General features: G+C 47.3%; 1 protein-coding gene across 2 annotated transcripts in view; it reads right to left on the bottom strand.

Annotated features, from left to right (window-relative positions):
- MPDZ (multiple PDZ domain crumbs cell polarity complex component) overlaps window positions 1-18,963 on the bottom strand; it is a 571,809-nt gene that overhangs the window by 494,503 nt on the left and 58,343 nt on the right. For both annotated transcript variants that reach the window (XM_030194291.1, XM_030194292.1), the window contains exon 7: window positions 3,532-3,660. In XM_030194291.1, coding sequence (XP_030050151.1) covers window positions 3,532-3,660 — 129 coding nt within the window. The remainder of the gene's footprint in view (window positions 1-3,531; window positions 3,661-18,963) is intronic.

Raw genomic sequence — 18,963 nt, 5'->3', positions numbered from 1 at the left:
CACATATACATATATATATACATATATATATTCATAAACACACAGAGAGAGAGAGAGACTCCCCCCCCCAAAAAAAAAAATGGTACAGTGAAAGTCAAAAAAGCAAACACTATTAGGAATTACTAGGAAAGGAGAATATATTGTATCTCTCCCTAATACTACGAGCATCATGACTAGTCATCACATCTCAAAACAAGGTGTAATAATCTAGGAAAAGGTAGAGCATGGCAATTAAAATGACAGAGGATGTAATAATTCTCCCATGAGGAAAAGCTAAACAAGTTAGGACTACAAAATCCTGAGTGGTGTAGAATGGGTAAAAGTGAATCAATTTTTCACTCAAGTACAAAGACTAGGGGACACTCAATGAAATTAAATGGAAATACTTTTAAAACAAATAGGTGGAAAAATGTTTCAGTCAATGAATAGTTAAGCTCTGGAACTCGTTGCCAGAGGATGTGGTAACAGCCGTTAGCATATCTGGGTTTAAAAAAAGGTTTGGACAAGTTCCTGGAGGAAAAGTTAATAGTCTGTTATTGAGACAGACAAAGGGAAGCAACTGCTTGCCCCGAGATTGGTAGAATGGAATGATGCTACTAATCGGGTTTCTGCTAGGTACTTCTGACCTGGATTGGCCACTGTTGGAAGCAGGATACTAGGCTACACGAACCACTGGTCTGACCCAGTACAGCTATTCTTATGTTATCAGCTTAATGAACAGACATTTGAGGGGAGATGACCATGGTCTAAAAATTCATAAGCAGAGAACATTAAATGCACATTGGTTGTTTACTCTGTCAAAAAGTACAAAGTACTACATTTAAAACAATAAAATTATTAACTACTACATTTAAAACAAATTAGAGAGAATATTTTATTAATTCAACACACAATTAAGCTCTTGAATTTGTTGCAGATTATGTGATAAAAACAGCATACCTGGGAGAGAATTGCAAACCGGGAAGGGGTTATTTGCATGTGCCGTAGGTTGGCCTGTATTACGGGGGAAGCCTCTTGTAAAATATTATGGGAATTTCCTATATCCTACTACTACTACTTAACATTTCTAGAGCGCTACTAGGGTTACGCAGCGCTGTACAAATTAATAATTAAGGACGGTCCCTGCTCAGAAGAGCTTACAATCTAAAGGACAAAATGTCAAGTTGGGGTAGTCTAGATTTCCTGAGTAGAGGTGTTGTGATTAGGTGCCGAAAGCGACATTGAAAAGGTGGGCTTTGAGCAATGATTTGAAGATGGGTAGGGAGGGGGCCTGGCGTATGGGCTCAGGGAGTTTGTTCCAAGCATGGGGTGAGGTGAGGCAGAAAGGGCGGAGTCTAGAGTTGGCGGTGGTGGAGAAGGGTACTGAAAGGAGGGATTTGTCTTGAGAGCGGAGGTTACGGGCAGGGACGTAAGGGGAGATGAGGGTAGAGAGGTAAGGAGGGGCTGCAGATCGAGTGCATTTGTTGGTTAGTAGGAGAAGCTTGAACTGTATGCGGTATCTGATCGGAAGCCAGTGAAGTGACTTGAGGAGAGGGGTGACATGAGTATATCGGTAAAGGCGGAAAATAAGACGTGCGGCAGAGTTCTGGATGGACTGAAGGGGGGATAGGTGGCTAAGTGGGAGGCCAGTGAGGAGTAGGTTGCAGTAGTCAAGGCAAGAGGTAATGAGAGCGTGGATGAGAGTTCGGGTGGTGTGCTCAGAGAGGAAGGGGCGAATCTTGCTAATGTTGTAGAGGAAGAAGCAACAGGTCTTGGCTATCTGCTGGATATGCGCAGAGAAGGAGAGGGAGGAGTCGAAGATGACACCGAGGTTGCGGGCAGATGAGACGGGGATGATGAGGGTGTTATCAACTGAGATAGAGAGTGAAGGGAGAGGAGAAGTGGGTTTGGGTGGGAAAACAATAAGTTCAGTCTTGGCAATGTTCAGTTTCAGGTGGCGGTTGGACATCCAGGCAGCAATATCGGATAAGCAGGCCAATACTTTGGCCTGAGTTTCCGCGGTGATGTCTGGTGTGGAGAGATACAGCTGGGTGTCATCAGCATAAAGATGATAGTGGAAACCATGAGATGAGATCAGGGAGCCTAAGGAAGAGGTGTAGATTGAGAAAAGAAGGGGCCCAAGTACAGATCCCTGAGGAACTCCAACAGAGAGTGGGATAGGGGAGGAGGACGAACCATGAGAGTGTACTCTGAAGGTACGATGAGAGAGGTAAGAGGAGAACCAGGAGAGGACAGAGCCCAGGAACCCAAAGGAGGACAGTGTGTCAAGAAGTAGGTTGTGATTGACAGTGTCAAAAGCGGCGGATAGGTCGAGGAGGATGAGGATGGAGTAGGCCTGTACTGCCAGTATAAAAAGTTTCACAAAGGAAGGAGGGAAACTTCCAAGCTGTTCAAGCAACTGCCCTCAGAGAAAAACTGAGGGGACAGAAAAGTCTGTAAATAAAAATACTAAATAGCAGGGGCGTAGCCAGACTTCCGTGGGAGGGGGTTCCAGAGCCCGAGGGGAGGGGGCACATTTTAGCCCTCCCCCCGGCGCCGCCCCCCCTGCCGCCATTGCCGCCCCCCTCCTGCCGCGAACCCTCCCCCGCCGCCGCCCACTCCCACCCCCCCGTCCCGCAATATCCTGACTTGGACATATGATTTGACCTTTCCACAATCTAAAATCTGCCTGCTAACATGTGTATTAAAATTCTGTTTAGTTTTGTTTTCTTCAGAAGAAATTTGCAGAGAATCCATTCATTAGTGTATAAAAGAAAAATGAGGTGCTGAGAAGACTATTGCATACATTGAGTTGAGCTACGGGAGGTCTGCTCTATCCCATGACTCAACCACCTATGTGCCCAATTCAACCCGGCCTACTCACAGGAAAACAAATGCATAGGGACACAGAAAAGGAAGCAATGGAGCAATGGGAAAGTTAATCCATGCCACCCAAAGTCAGCCAGCACAGCCAGGACTCAACAGCTATGCAAATGTAAGAGCCCTTGGCAGAAGATGGACCAGACCTGCCTTCCAAGCATGTACAGGAGTCAGCAGAAAAGATAATGAAGAAGAGGTAGCAGGAAGGCTACGTCCTGCTACCTGAAGATGTTCAGAAGATAACCAACATGAGTAGGTGATAGTAAGGTTTTGTTTTTTTTTTGTTTTTTGGGGGGGGGAATGAGTGTGTAAGGGAGGATAGGGGGATGGCATGTGCATTCTGCATACACTGCATGGCCCCTGCGTCCCCACTCCCCCCCCTTCTCATTCTGTTTCACGTCATCAAATTCTCCCCAAACACACAGCTACACCTGTCACATAAATAGAATACACCACATACACCCTTCTCACAACTTCACCTAGACTCAAATGTGCCTGTCACATTAAGTGTACATTTAACATGTTTTAAACCATTAGCTTTCTCCACCTAAGAGTGTATAATGATAGGTCACAGGACCTATCATTCCAAAATCAAAAGACAGCTTCCACTCAGATGGGATTTTCATGAAACAAAGAAAATAAATATGAATAAAGCTCAAAAGCAAAACCTACTTGATCTGCTATTCCTCCTGATAGGATGGTTTTGACTATAACTCCAGTTGATTTTCCTCCTACAATACCAAATCCAAGACCTGAGCCATCATTTACCAGTTCAATAGTCTCCACATGCTGCCAATAAACCTGTAAAATAAAAACAATTTTTTTACACAATATGCACACAATGCATTGTGTAGCACTGTTCTGTCAGCTCTGAGTCAGAATAGGGCTGATTCACTAAAACATTACCTACACTTACCATACTTGTAAAGGTACAATTATGTTTTACATGATCATTTTCTTTCCTTTAGTTGCAGCACATGAATGCAGTAACTGGTGGGTTGTGTCCATCTACTAGCAGGTGGAAAGAGAGGTTACAAACTGAAGTGAGTGATACTGGATGACCAGCCCCTCTATCAGCCGGTATATGTCGAATTACAAAGCAGAATCAGGCACTAAAACTGAAAACCTTCCTGAACAATGAAGAACCATAACAGCCAACACTGAACCGTAAAAAAACAGAAGGCTGCCATATCCTGGAATCTCGAAGTTGTCTAAATGCTTCACTTCCTTTTAGTATTGAGGGTTGTTTTTTTTTTTTTTTGAGGCAGAAGAGAAACAAAATACACAGTAAACATGATGGTAACAAATACGGGAGGGATCCTGGATTCATCTGCTGCAGATAAAGGAAAGAAAATGATCAAGACAGACATAAATTTACCTTCCCTAACACAGGCAACAGATGACTCCAGTAATGGGTGGGATGTAACAAAGCAAAAGGAGGGAATCCTTTGCCCCCCCACCCCCCCAGCACCGCCACCACAAAACACTTGTCTGACCTTGCGGCCACATCCACCCTATAATGGCGTGAGAAAGAATGCAAGGAAGCCCAAGTAGCTGCTCAGCAAACCTCATCCAAAGATAGAACTGACGTCTTGGCCCACAAAGTGGATTGCACCCTAGTTGAATGAGCTCACAAAGGCTCTGACGCAACCCGGCCGCTCAAACGATAGGCTGAAACAATAATCTCTTTAATCCATCTAGCAATTGCTGCATTCCTCAATGTAATCCCACCACCAGAATGTCTCCCCTTACTGTGGGTAAAAGTACAGATGCTGTGGCGCAACATGCAATTTTACCCACAAAAAAGGCTCTGAATATTGCCTTCCATGTTTATTATTATTATTATATTATTATTACCTATATAAATAATTCTCACCTCCAACGTTCTGAAGCTCACTCTGTGCCAGGGAAACACTGAAGCCCTGTACTGTTGGTAGGCTAGGCTGTCAGCAACACTCACTCTCACTCATAGACCCGCCCTCAGCCACGCCCCATCCAGACATAATTCACAACCCCAATGTTCTAATGAAGCTACCACAAGTCCCAACGTTCTAAAATCCATGGTGGTGCAGATCGAAATTTGCCCATGAGTGTTTGCCCCGCCCTCGCGTCAAACGTGATGACGTCGAGGGCGGAGTAATGACACTTAACGAATCGCATCGCGCACCCGTTGCTACGCGACGAAACATCACGACAGACATGTCCGGAACGTCAAAGATCACTCCCGAGAACGCCAGGCCACCAGAGAGAACGCGAGTGAGCACGAGAGTCCCACAATATTGCCGGACGCCTCACACAAAACCGCGACCGGGTGAAGCCTCGGATGACGTCGCCGTAGGCCCCAGAACAGCGGAACTTACCAGCAGTGCCGTTGTCCCACACCACCACCACCTCCTCGGGCCTCTCAAAGCTGCGCACGGTGCCCCTCGCAACCGTCCTGCTTGCCCCACTTCCAGTCCGTGCCCCACGCCACCCTGGCGCCCACCCCTTCCAGCATCACGCGGTTATTCCTGGAGCCACTCATAGCCGTACCTCCCTCCTGGGACCGGTCTCTCCTTCCTTCGCTCTGCACCCACAAAACCTTTCAAACTAGGGAACAAGCAGAGCGATACTGCCTCTCTCTGGAAAGCAGCAGCGGTGGAAGCCTAGCCCGGCTCTCTCTTCATGGACCGTTCACTCCCTCCAGCCGGTAAGACACATCGCGCAGGCGCCGTAACCACACTACAACAAACTTGTGCTCTCGCTGGGGAAAGAGGTACAGTTTGCAAAACTTTTGAAGGAGATGTTTTTTCCCAGGGAGATGAAAAGGTTTCTTTTTATTTGTTTTTTGTTTAACCTTAGAGATGTAACATGTTGCCACAGAGCCCAGAGACTTGAAGCTTTTCTTTTCAATCCCTTAATCCTCCCTTCCTTAGCCTGAACGTGGGAGTGGGAGGGAGCCAGCCTGAATGTGGGAGTGGGACAGGCGGAGGTAGGGGGGGACCACCACGACCCTGAAGCTGGGAGGGGAGGAAAAAGGGGAAGGGAAAGGGGGAGGGAAGACAGGGGGAGGGGGAAGGAGGCCGGGAGACCGGGGGGGGGGGGGCCCTGCCACACACTATCATTCTTTCTCACACACACACTCTCATTCTCACACAGTCTCACTATATGTCACACACGCACATTCACGCTGTCTCTCTCTCTCACACACTCTCACACACACTCTCTCAACCAAATGCACTCCCAGGAAAACCTTGCTAGCGCCCGTTTCATTTCTCTCTGAAACGGGCCTTATTTACTAGTTATTACATAGGATGCATGTGGCAAAATCTATTCTAAAAGTAGGACAACTAAAGATCTCATTTACTAATATGCTTTAATTAACGTGTATTAATGTGGTTTAAATAAGACAATTACCATTAGTCTCAATAGGACCTATTTACCAATTTTGGGATTAACTCAAATGTTTAATGCACATTAGTAGATGAGTCCTAGGTTTGTAAAAGCCTATCCAGTCTGCCCATCAACAACTACTAAGCTCTACAATCTCTCTTCCTCTCCCTCGGAGATCCTTCTCTGTCTGTCCTTTGATTTCTTGAATTCAGATACTGTCCCCATTCCAGAGCTTCCTTTAAAATGAGAGGTCCACCTTCTGAGAACGTTTAACACAGAGTAATTAAAAGTCTATCATAGCTCCCATCTTCTGCCTTTCTTCCAAACTATACATTTTTAGATCTTTGTCACCATATGCTTTATAATGAAGACCACTGACCATTTTAGCAGCTGCCCTCTGAACCAACTTCATCCTGTTTATATCCTCTTAAAGGTGAGGTTTCCAGAATTGTACATAGTATTCTAAGGTCTCAGACTTATACAGAGGCACTATCTCCACCTTTTCCTGCCAGCTATTCCTCTTTCTATGCACCCAAGCATCTTCCTGGTTTTTGCCACTGTCTTTTCTACCTTTTGGCTATCTTAAGACTGTCAGATATGATCACTCCCAGATCCCTCTCTTCTTTCACTGACAGATTTCTTCAACTCCTATACTGTACCACTCCCTTGGGTTTCTGAGGCTCTAAATGCATGATCCTGTACTTTTAAATTTCTTACTTTAAGCATGAAACCTACTTAGGTATTTTATCTTCAAGTTACACAGAACGCTACAGCTAAAATAAATTATGGGCACTGAAGATGGGATAGAACTACCAACTAATTTCTCTATGCTGGCTTCTTTTAAAATTCAGTATTGTTTTTAGAAGAGAAAATGCAGATCTGGTGAATCTACACACTGGTTTGTCTAACTGAACCCATATGAAAGATATTCAAGAAATGCTGCAGCCAAGCTCTGCAGCCCTGATAGTGTCAGGATGATGCAGAAATGCACTGAGCTAGCCCATGCACAGGAAAAACAGAAGAAAAGGTTGAAACTAGAAACCACAATTATTGCAGATTAAGAGTGTGCTGCATGTCCCAGCTAAAACAGTGCTGCTCAATCTATAGTATGGAGGTAGTTACACTTATACTCCAACAAAAAGGTCTCAACTGGCATAGAATTAATTATTAAGCACTGCATCTGAACTCTTTTTTTCTTCTTGAGAACTCAGAAAGCTACCTTGTTCCACCAAGAATTAAGTTGAAGAAATAATATCTCGGGAAATTCCAATGGAGTTCATGCTGAAAAGCTTTTTTGCGCTCTGTTTTGACAAGGTGGCTCAGACCTGAATGGCAGCCAGGTACACATTGGTCCTAGTGAAATAAGGAAAAAATATTTTCTACCTGCTAATTTTATTTCCTTTAATCCCACCAGACCAGTCTAGGTGAGAGTTATGCCCATCAACCAGTGGATGAGGATGAAGAAAAAAAAGTAGTTCCAAATAATTCGTCCCCTACGGGTATCGTGCAGCCTGGAAAGTTCAGTATTACAAATAGCCAAGCATTGGTGCTCAAAGACGTACACTGGGAAACATGGAAAACCCAATTAGGCCGCTCAATCTGAGCTCTATCAAACAGGAATGCTTATACTACACTCACAGTTGGGTCATTCCATGTCAAGTGGTCTGATTTCAGAGAAGTGCCCTGCTCGACCATCACGGATTTCGATCAAATTTTCTGTGAACATTCATACATGTCCCCAATGAACATTGGTAAAGTTTTACGTTCGCCGATGCAATACTTGCTGAGATATAGTAATCTGTTTGACCCCATACTGCAGCCTTCTATGGTATGACTCCGTGATTTCGGTAACTTTGAGACACTGTCTCCGGCAATATTTGGTTGAGAGAAACAAAACTTGACCATCTTGTACAACTTTTTGCGCTCAATTAAACAAAATAATAAAAAAAATCTTCATGAGCGATTTCCATGAAGAAAACTTGGAGCAAACTTGGTCCGAAAAATTTGCGGCACGAAAAAATTGTAAGGTTTGGCTTTTTGTATCTCTGGAATTAAAGGTGTGATAAACATGAAACTTTGCACACAACAACTTATCAACACAAGGTTTTCGAATATAAAATTTCATTCTCCTAATATTTTACATTAGTTCACAAATTGAGTGTAAAGTTGATGATTTTGGCAAAAACGCCAAAAATAGGGTAGTTTTAGGCCACTTTTACAAAAAAAGACCTTCTGGAAACTCTTTTTAATCATTTTCATTAGAAAGAGCATGTTTCAAACCCCTTTAAAAAGTAGGGTTGGTTTTTCATCGCTGGCATATAAGGCCCTAGAAATAGGGACAAAGTTGAGGACGTTGCTATCGCAACGTCATATACTTCAACATGCATTTTTCTATATTGTGTCGTTTTCTTTCCATTTCTGCTGAAGTTTAAAGTTTATAATTCATTTTTGTATGCTATATGAATCTGTTAGTCTACTAGCGGTGCTTCTACACTAATGACATTGGTTAAATATTCTGTAAGTACCTTATTGATGCCGCGCATTAGCATGTTTCGGCTATAGGATTCTGTACTGTGCAGGTGTAGTATGTTTCTGTCATAACATAAGAATCTTTATAACTTCTCTTTTTCAGATTCGCATTAATTTAATACACTTACTTCATATTATTAATGGGAAAATTAGGTTCTTACCGTGATAATTTTCTTTCCTTTAGTCATAGCAGATGCAGCCATTACAGATGGGTTGTGTTCATCAACCAGCAGAGGGAGATAGAGAGCACACTTTTTTCAGTGCCTCATACCAGCTTGCTCCACTGCCTCTCTTCAGTATTCTCTATCTCCCCTAGCAGAGTGGCTGCAGCTTCTTCAAGCTCTGACAATATCATAAAGGGCGTCAGCAAGAAAGGACAAGGCCGACGCCATCCGCGGAGCCACATCTGAAAAGGGCTGTTGCCTGTTGCAACCAAGCCAGGCAGGCTCTAGCAGCATAACAACTGCATGCAGACGCCCGAATAGTGAGACCTGCAATTTCAAATGACCGTTTAAGTGCTGATTCCAATCTACGGTCTTGAATATCCTTCAGGGCAACACCTCCGTGAACAGGGAGGGTAGTTCTCTTTGTCACAGCTGTGACTAGGGCATCCACTTTAGGCATAGCAAAGCGAGCCATATGCTTCTCATTCAGAGGGTATAATTGCCTCATAGCCCTGGAAACTTTCAAAGGTCCTTCGGGGTCAGCCCATTGAGCTGAAATAAGCTCTTGGATGGAGTCATGCAAAGGAAAGGCTCGAGCAGGCTTTTTGGTACTAGCCATCCTAGGATTCACAGAGGAGGCTGTGCCACAGGCAGGGTCCTCAATAGAGAGAGCCTGCAGGGCATCAGAAATAAGTGCTGGCAGCTCATCACGGTGGAAAATCCTCACCGCGGAGGGATCGTCCAGATCCTGAGTCACTTCTGCACCAGACTCTGGCTCCTCAGACCATGAAGGCCTGCCAGAGTCCTCCGAATCCTCGCAGCCCGACCACGGGGGGGGGGGGGGGGGAATGGAGGTGCAGCACTCTCTGATGGGGAAAGAGCCCTTCTGCGCTTCATATTCTGCCAAATATCAGGGAATAACGCCTCAGAGGGCATACCCAGGCTAGAATCCACCGGGGGTGCATTAGAAGAGGCCCCTGCAGGGCTTTGTGGGAGAGCTCTTTTAAGCATGTATGCTTCATGCATTAATAAGACAAAATCAGGAGAGAAAAACTCACCCTGGGCACCCGGATCTCTGCCGGGGCTAGTAGCTCTCATATCAGCCTCACTCCGAGGCCTCCCCCCCGGGCTCAGGACTCTCAGTCTCAGTGGAGGTCGCGCCATGTGGTAAATTCAAAATGGCGTCCGCTACCAGCTCAGAGCGCGAAGAATCGTCGCTCACCATGCTCGGGCCGGCTCTAACGTCTGTACAGCATGATTTACAGAGCCCCGCTGCTGATCTGCGCTTGCCACACTTGGAACAGCGCTTTACTGTCTCCGCAGCCATCGCCGAAAACGGCGGTAAAATTCAAAATGGCGGTTCACGCCAAATCGCCCCGATCGCGGGCCCACCCCGGAGGAGTCAGAAAACACTCTTACCTCACTGGACCGAGTATCACAGCTCCGGTCCCACAGAAAAAGGCAAGGAAAAACCTCTGTTCCAGCGTCAAGCGCCAAAGCGCAACGCAACTTTTTTTTTTTTTTTTTTTTTTTTAACACTGTGAGGAAAACAGAGGTAAATAGAACTCCGGAGGCTCAGGTGAGTGGGAAAGGCAGGGAAAGGGCAAACCTATGTGCCTGCATCCACTGTTGGTGGGGAAGGACAGGGAAAGCTAAGCAATGTGTCCACATCCACGGAGGTATGGGTAAGGCAGGGAAAGGGCGAACCTATGTGCCTTTAAAGTGAAGCTGCTATAGCCTCCAACACCCCTGCTAACAACTGGCAAAAGCACAGGAGCAACCTCCAGGCAGATTTTAGATGGAGCTTGAAGAAGCTGCAGCCACTCTGCTAGGGGAGATAGAGAATACTGAAGAGAGGCAGTGGAGCAAGCTGGTATGAGGCACTGAAAAAAGTGTGCTCTCTATCTCCCTCTGCTGGTTGATGGATACAACCCATCTGTAATGGCTGCATCTGCTTGATGACAAGGAATATTGCGATTTTGCTTAATATGCGAAAATGAATGTCAAAGAGTCAACTGACAATCCCACTTTGCCCATTTGCGTTGTTGGAAAAAAATTGTCGTCAACTTGCCACCATGGTTCATTTTATTCTAATGAAATTGGGCTGCATTATGTCCACAGCTTGTCCGCCAATGAAAAAATGCTCATTTCTCGGCGATCGGAGGTTGAGTTCACAGACGACGACCAAATCTGCCTGCATCACAAAGCGATGTATTTGGAAAAGTACGAAATGAAGCAAAAGTCGTGCTGCAACCCATTCGACAAACAAAATCACATAGTTAAACATGGACTGTTGAAAGTCGATCTAGCCATGTCCGATGATTTGAATAAATTGAAAACAAATGTGAAGCCGGGTCAAAAAATGTGTTCCAAGTGTAAAGCCAAATATGTTTCTATGGTCGAAAGCAAGGCAGAGTCATCGTCATCAGAAAATTACGATATGGACATTTCATACACACTTGATCAAAGTTTGACTGATTTGTGAGAGTCTATAGTAAATGCATGCTGGATATATAAACCTTTAGTGCTGATGTCATTACATTTCTCTGAGTAGCTCTATATAAGTATGACACATCATCCCTTTTTCAAGGTTCATTGTTCTCCAAGTCTCTGATAAGGGTTTCAGCAAACTCCAAATAAATAAAGTGAACCTCAGAAGCAGATGACATGAAAGTCAAGTCGGGAAAAGTGATCACTGGGATTTATTGTAACCAAGACTGATGGTGCAATGATAAATATTAAATTTTATTTAGTAACATAGGGCTTCTTTACAAAGACACACTAGTGATTCCACTGCGGCAAATGAGAGGAAGCCCATAGAAACTGAATGGGATCACTAGTGCGGCTTTGTAAAAGAAGCCCATAGTAAATGACAGCAGATAAAGACCTGCATGGTCCCTCCAATATGTCCAACAAGGCAGCCAGAGGCCAACCCGCCACTACATACAGGTTACATTCATTGTTGATTATATACTGGTTGGCAATTTGCCATCATGCCAACCACATATAGGCAGTTCAACATGACACAGATTTGGAACAATATATGCTTAAACTTACAATATTGTTAACAGCATTTAACTTGCTAATTTCAAAATTAAGATGTCTTCCCTCCTCCCTTGAAATGCACAGCACACTCACTAACATATGATATTAATGTGATATAAAGTACACAGACTTGATCTTTATCTGTCTTTTGTCATTTACGGGTCATAGACCTTAGAAGTCTGTCCAGCATTGGTCTTAGCTCCCAGTTACTGGAGTTGCCAAATAAGCACCACTCTAGCTCTTCATAATGCCTCAATAATCATGTTTTGATTCCATCCTCTCAGTTTACCCCACAAAATTTTAAAAAACATCCACTACCCTCTCTATAAAATATTTTCTGGTGTTACTTCTAAGCCTACCACCCTGCAACCTCAATTCATATCCTCTAGTTCAACTGCTTTCCCCATCTCTGGAAGAGATTTGCTGCTATATTAATACCTTTCAAGTACTTAAATGTCTGTATAATATCTCCCCTATTTCTCTTTTCCTCTAGGGTATACATATTCAGATCTTCCGATCTCTCTTCATATTAAGTATTACATTTTATTTTCATTTGTAAAAAAGTTGTAAAAAATTTCTATCATTCTGACAATTACATTTTAATAATCACAATAACACTATCATGTTCAGAGGTCTTCAACATATATATATGGTTTTAATTATATTCTTATTCCACTCTTGGATTTTATTAAATTTCCCATGTATTCAAACTTACCCTTTGTTCCCATCCTCCTATTTCAACCTCAATTATATTTTTAATTTGTAAACTGCTTAACTATTTTATTTGTGGAATACTAAGTAAAATTGAACAGCGAACTATACAGCTTAAGGTAAAATTATGTATAATCATACCTGATAATTTTCTTTCCATTAATCATAGCTGATCAATCCATAGACTGGTGGGTTGTGTCCATCTACCAGCAGGTGGAGATAGAGAGCAAACCTTTGCCTCCCTATATGTGGTCATGTGCTGCCGGAAACTCCTCAGTATGTCGATATCAAAGCTCCATCTGCAGGACTCAGCACTTAGTGAATTACACCCACAAAGGGACACTCTGCCCAGCTCACCACCGCCGAAACGGGGGAGGGGAATTAACCCAGCTCATCCCCACACAAGTGGGGGAGGGGAATTAACCCAGCTCATCCCCACACAAGTGGGGGAGGGGAATCCGTCCAGCTCATCCCCGTGGAGCGGGGGAGGGACACCACACCCGCCAATGCGGGGGGATCTGGCTTATCCTGCAACCGCAACCGCGGGAGGAGCTGACTGACCCTAGCACCGCCGAAGCGGGAGGGGTACAAAACTGCCCTACAACCGCACGAAGCGGGAGGGAGTGCCGGCAGAATTTATGTTTCAATCCAGCCCCGTAAAACGGAGGGGAGAGGAATGCAGCAGCTCACTGTAACACAAACTCGTCTCAACTCTTGAAGAATCCAAGTGAAAAAACTTGAACCCGAAGTCTTCCTGAAGTAACTGAAGACTAAACTTGAACCTGAAATGCAACCAGAATAGAAACCATACAGATATCTGGGCGGGGCTATGGATTGATCAGCTATGATTAATGGAAAGAAAATTATCAGGTATGATTATACATAATTTTACCTTCCATATCATCAAGCTGATCAATCCATAGACTGGTGGGATGTACCGAAGCAGTACTCACCCAGGGCGGGACATAGAAATCCCTGAACGCAACACTGAAGCTCCACATCGGGCCTCCGCCCGTGCCGCCACAGTCAAGCGGTAATGCTTGGAGAATGTATGGGCCGATGCCCAAGTTGCCGCCTTGCATATCTCTTCCAAGGAGACGGACCCGGCCTCTGCCATCGAGGCCGCCTGAGCTCTAGTGGAGTGAACCTTCAGCTGGATAGGCGGCACCTTCCCCGCGGCCACATAAGCCGCAGCAATGACTTCCTTGACCCATCTTGCCACTGGAGGCTTAGCAGCCTGCAGACCCTTACGAGGACCTGCCAACAGGACAAACAGATGATCCGATTTCCGGAATCATTGGTCACTTCCAAGTATCTGATGATGACTCGTCTCACATCCAGATATTTAAGAGCAGAGTACTCCTCTGGGTAGTCCTCCCTACGAAAGGAAGGGAGACAGAGCTGCTGATTCACATGGAAGCGAGAAACAATCTTGGGCAGGAAGGAAGGCACTGTGCGAATAGTCACTCCTGCCTCAGTGAACTGCAGAAAAGACTCTCGACATGAGAGTGCCTGGAGCTCGGAAACTCTTCTGGCTGAAGGATAGCCACCAAAAAGACTGCTTTCAACATCAGGTCTTTCAGAGATGCCCTCAACAAGGGTTCAAAAGGCGGCTTCTGTAATGCTCTGAGCACCAGGTTAAAATTCCACGCAGGCACCATTGAGTGCAGAGGAGGGCGCAGGTGCTTAACTCCCTTGAGAAAACGCACCACATCTGGCTACGAAGCCAGGGAAGCACCCTTCAGGCGGTCCCTGAAGCAAGCCAGGGCCGCTACCTGGACTTAAAGGGAACTGAGCGACAGGCCTTTCTCCAGACCTTCTTGCAGGAATGCCAACACTGAAGAAATTGGAGCAGTGAATGAAGAAAATGAGCCTGCTTCGCCACGCTGCAAAGGTACGCCAAACCCTGGCGTAAGCAGTAAAAGTAGAGCGCTTCCTCGCTCTCAGCATAGTGGCAATGACCTAGTCTGAGAAGTCCTTCTTCCTCAAACGCTGCCGCTCAATAGCCAGGCCGTAAGCCCAAAGGGGGAGGGATCCTCCATCACCACGGGACCCTGATGTAACAGACCCTGCTCCACTGGCAGCCCCACCAGGATTATCCAGCCCGGATGCTTTGCCAATCGGTCTAGCACCCTGCCCAACATGGGCCAGGGCGGGAACACATAGAGAAGCTCTTGTGTTGGCCACTGTTAGAGGAGAGCATCGACTCCCAGAGATCGAGGGTCCCGTCCTCTGCTGAAAAAACGCGGCACTTGGCAACTGGCCGATGACGCCAATAGATCTAGGCTCGGCTGGCCCCAGCGCTTCGTGATATCCAAGAACGCCTGAGCCGATAACTGCCACTCTCCGGGATCCAAGGTATGGCGACTGAGAAAATCCGCCTTGACATTCATGACTCCGGCAATGTGGGCTGCTGACAGCTGCTCCAGGCTCGCTACCGCCCACTGGCATAGATTCACGGCTGCCTTGGCTAGAGGGGCGCTCTTGGTACCTCCCTGGCGGTTGACATAGACCACAGCCGTGGCATTGTCCAACAGGACCCGTACTGGCTTCAACGCCAGTACCGGGATGAACTCCAAAAACGCCAACCGAATGGCTCTGAGTTCCAGGAGGTTGATAGACCACTTTGCCTCTGCAGGAGACCAGAGCCCCTACGCTGTCCTTCCCAAGAAGAGGGCTCCCCAGCCCGACAAAGAGGCGTCCGTCGTGACGACAATCCACTCCGGGGTCACCAGAGGCATTCCTGCAGACAACTTGTCTGTCTGCGTCCACCAGCTCAGCGCCTTGCGCACTGCTGGGTCCAAGGGAAGGCGCACAGCATAATCCTCCGACATCGGAGTCCAGCGCAGCAGCAGAGATTGTCGAAGTGGTCTCATATGAGCCCTGGCCCAGGGCACTACATCCATCGTGGCCGACATAGAGCCCAACAGCTGCACATAGTCCCAAGTCCGAATAGGAGAGGCTACTAGGAACTAGTCCACCTGAGCCTGAAGCTTGACAATCCAATTGTCTGGCAGGAACACTCTGCCCACTTGGGTGTCGAATCGAACTCCCAGATGCTCCAGGGACTGAGTCGGGCGCAGCTGGCTTTTCTCCCAGTTGATGATCCACCTCAGGGAGCTCGAAAGAGCAACCACCCGGTTCACAGCTTTGCCGCACTCTGCATAAGAGGGGCTTGGATCAACCAGTCGTCCAGATAAGAATGGACTTGAACTCCTTCCTTCCACAGGAAGGCCGCGATGACCACCATTACTTTGGAGAAGGTCCGCGGAGCAGTAGCCAACCCGAACGGGAGGGCTCTGAACTGGAAGTGTCGACCAGTACTGCAAAACGCAAAAAGCGTTGATGAGGAGGCCAGATGGGAATATGCAAGTACGCGTCCTTGAAGTCCAAGGATGCCAGGAACTCTCCTGCCTTCACTGCCGCTATAACAGAGCGGAGGGTCTCCATGCGAAAGTGCCGAACTTTCAAGGCCCAATGGACCCCTTGAGGTCGAGGATAGGCCGTACAGAACCTCCTTTCTTTGGAATCACAAAGAAAAAGGAGTAACATCCCTTGCCAGGCTGATTCTCTGGCACCGGAACGACCGCCCCCAGGCGGAACAGATTGTCCAAGGTCTGCTGCACTGCCACAGCTTTGACCGGAGACTTGCAGGGAGAGAGTACAAACCCGTCTTTTAAGGGTCGGCAGAACTCTAGCTTGTAGCCGTCTCTGATGACTTCCAGCACTCAAGCGTCTGAAGTTATTGTGGTCCACTCGCCCATAAACGAGGACAGCCGTCCTCCAATCTGCACTGAGGCGTGGACCAAGGCCCCGTCATTGGGTACGAGACCCTAAGGGAGGACCGGAGGGAGCACCTCCGGGACGGCGGTCTCTGTGAAAGGAATGCTGCTTGGGGGAGAAGTTCCTCTTGAAGGAAGAGAGGGCAGAGGAGCCCGACCTGCCCGGGCGGTACCGACGGGCTTCCTGAGCCCGTCCTCTGGAGGTACCAGGACGAGTACTAGCCCGAGCCCTGACCTCTGGTAACTTCTTGCCCTTAGACGTGCCGAGATCGGTCACGATTTTGTCCAGCTCGACCCCAAAGAGCAGCTTGCCTTTAAAAGGCAATCTAGCCAGGCGGGATTTAGAGGCATGGTCAGCAGACCAATGTTTCAGCCAAAGCCACCGCCGCGCAGAGATTGTCTGAGCCATGCCTTTAGCTGAGGCTCTCAAGACATCATACAGCAAGTCTGCCAAATAGGCTAAGCCCGATTCCAGGGCCGGCCAAACAGCCCTCAAGGAATGATCCGAGGGGGAAGCCCGCTGCACCATAGTCAGGTACGCCCTGGCCACATAGGAGCCGCAAACTGAGGCCTGCAAACTTAAAGCAGCCACCTCAAAGGACGACCTTAAGGCCGCCTCCAATCCTCTGTCTTGGGCGTCCTATAGGGCCGTGCCACCTTCCACTGGTAACGCCGTTTTCTTAGTCACCGCAGTGATTAAAGAATCCACGGTAGGCCACAGAAAGGCCTCACGTTCACCTTCAGGCAAAGGATAGCGGCGGGACATAGCCCTAGCCACTTTAAGGCTCGCTTCCGGGACATCCCATTGAGCCGAAATTAAGGAGTGCATGGCATCATGCATGTGGAAGGTTCTAGGCGGGCGCTTCGTCCCCAGCATAATGGCAGAGCCAACAGGGGCTGAGGGAGAGACGTCCTCCGGAGAGGAAATCTTCAAAATGCCCATGGCCTGCACTAACAGGTTGGGCAAAACCTCTGAGCTAAAGAGCCGCTGCAGAGGGGTCATCCGCTCCATCCGAGCGGGGATCCGTCTCCTCCAAGGAATCCGCAAAGGACCGTTGGGAGACCTCAGACACGCTGCCCTCATCTACATCGGAGGAGACAAAGTCATCCAAGGCCTGGGAATCAACCCGAGGGCGTTTACCTCTGGGAACCTCAACCTCTTTACCAGACGAGGGAGCAGGGGCAGCGTTTTGCATGAGGAAAGCCTGATGCAGCAGCAAAACAAACACGGGGAAGAAACCCCCCAGACTGTGCACTTCCGCAGCCTGGGCAACAGCCCTAGACGCACCCTCAACCGGCGCTCGCAAGAGCAGGGGAGAGACATGCTGCGCATCCAAAATGGCGTCCGGCGCGACACTCCGCGAAGGAGCCGCGCGGGAAGAACGGCGCTTAAATTTAGCCGCTTTTGTGCCGTCGCCCAAATTAAGGGCGTTCATGGCATTAATGTCTCCAACCTCAAGGGCGGCCCACGAAGAAGCCGTCCGAGCCGCGTGGCCGGCCAAGATGGCGGAGGCGAGGAGCGGGGGATGGGCGTTTATGGCGGGAAAAACCGCCACGCCGGAGGAAGGACCGGGACATTCATCGGTCACGAAACTGTCACCCAACAAGGGCGAATCAGGCTGTAAGACCCCCGCATCCCCTCTAGAAGCGCTCAAGCGATCCGGGGAGCGACCCTTTGCGCCCTCGCCCTCCGACGCCATATGCCACGAGGAGAAGAATCGGGGAACCCCCTGCCCGCTATAAAAAGGTAAAAATTACCTGCTGTCCTCTCCGAGCTGTAACGAACTGGTGTCCCAGTGAGTAGCTGCAATGAACGTTTAAATAAACGTCGAAATAAACGCCTTTAAGGACGTTTAAAAATTTTTTTTTTTTTTTTTTTTTAAACGGAGCCAGCGGGAGGGGGGAGAAAAGGAGGGACCTGGCACCACCAGGTTTGCACTTGCTCAAAAGAGCCCTCAACCCCAGGCACTCAACAAAACCTAAAAATTAGGCTTGGAGGCCTAGCCAGAGCTGCTGCTGTGTGTGACCACCACCTGCTGAGATAGAGAACATACTGAGGAGTTTCCGGCAGCACATGACCACATATAGGGAGGCAAAAGTTTGCTCTCTATCTCCACCTGCTGGTAGATGGACACAACCCACCAGTCTATGGATTGATCAGCTTGATGATATGGAATAGCCATGTGTTTTCTTTAGATTGAATTACAGTTGCAATTTGCATCATTTATCTACTCTGAGGTTTTGTTTGTGATGTATAATAAAGGCATTCTATTTTATTATTTATTGCTCATATTAGATTTCCTGGACCCTTCACACCTCTTGCTCACAAAGAAACCCAATCCTATCTAGGTGGTATAGCAGGCAGGCAGGTTATTAAGTGATCCTTATGCCCTCTAGTCACTCAGCTATCTACATTCCTAATGACTGAGTTGTCAACAGTGACCATCCTAACCCTTCCTGCCTGGTTACACACCCCTGGAAATACATTTTTGATGCAAAAG

This window comes from Microcaecilia unicolor, chromosome 2, assembly GCF_901765095.1.
Source record: "Microcaecilia unicolor chromosome 2, aMicUni1.1, whole genome shotgun sequence".
Classification (NCBI taxonomy): domain Eukaryota; kingdom Metazoa; phylum Chordata; class Amphibia; order Gymnophiona; family Siphonopidae; genus Microcaecilia; species Microcaecilia unicolor.
Note: the sequence above shows the minus strand (reverse complement) of the source record. Positions and strands in the feature narration are given on the sequence as shown.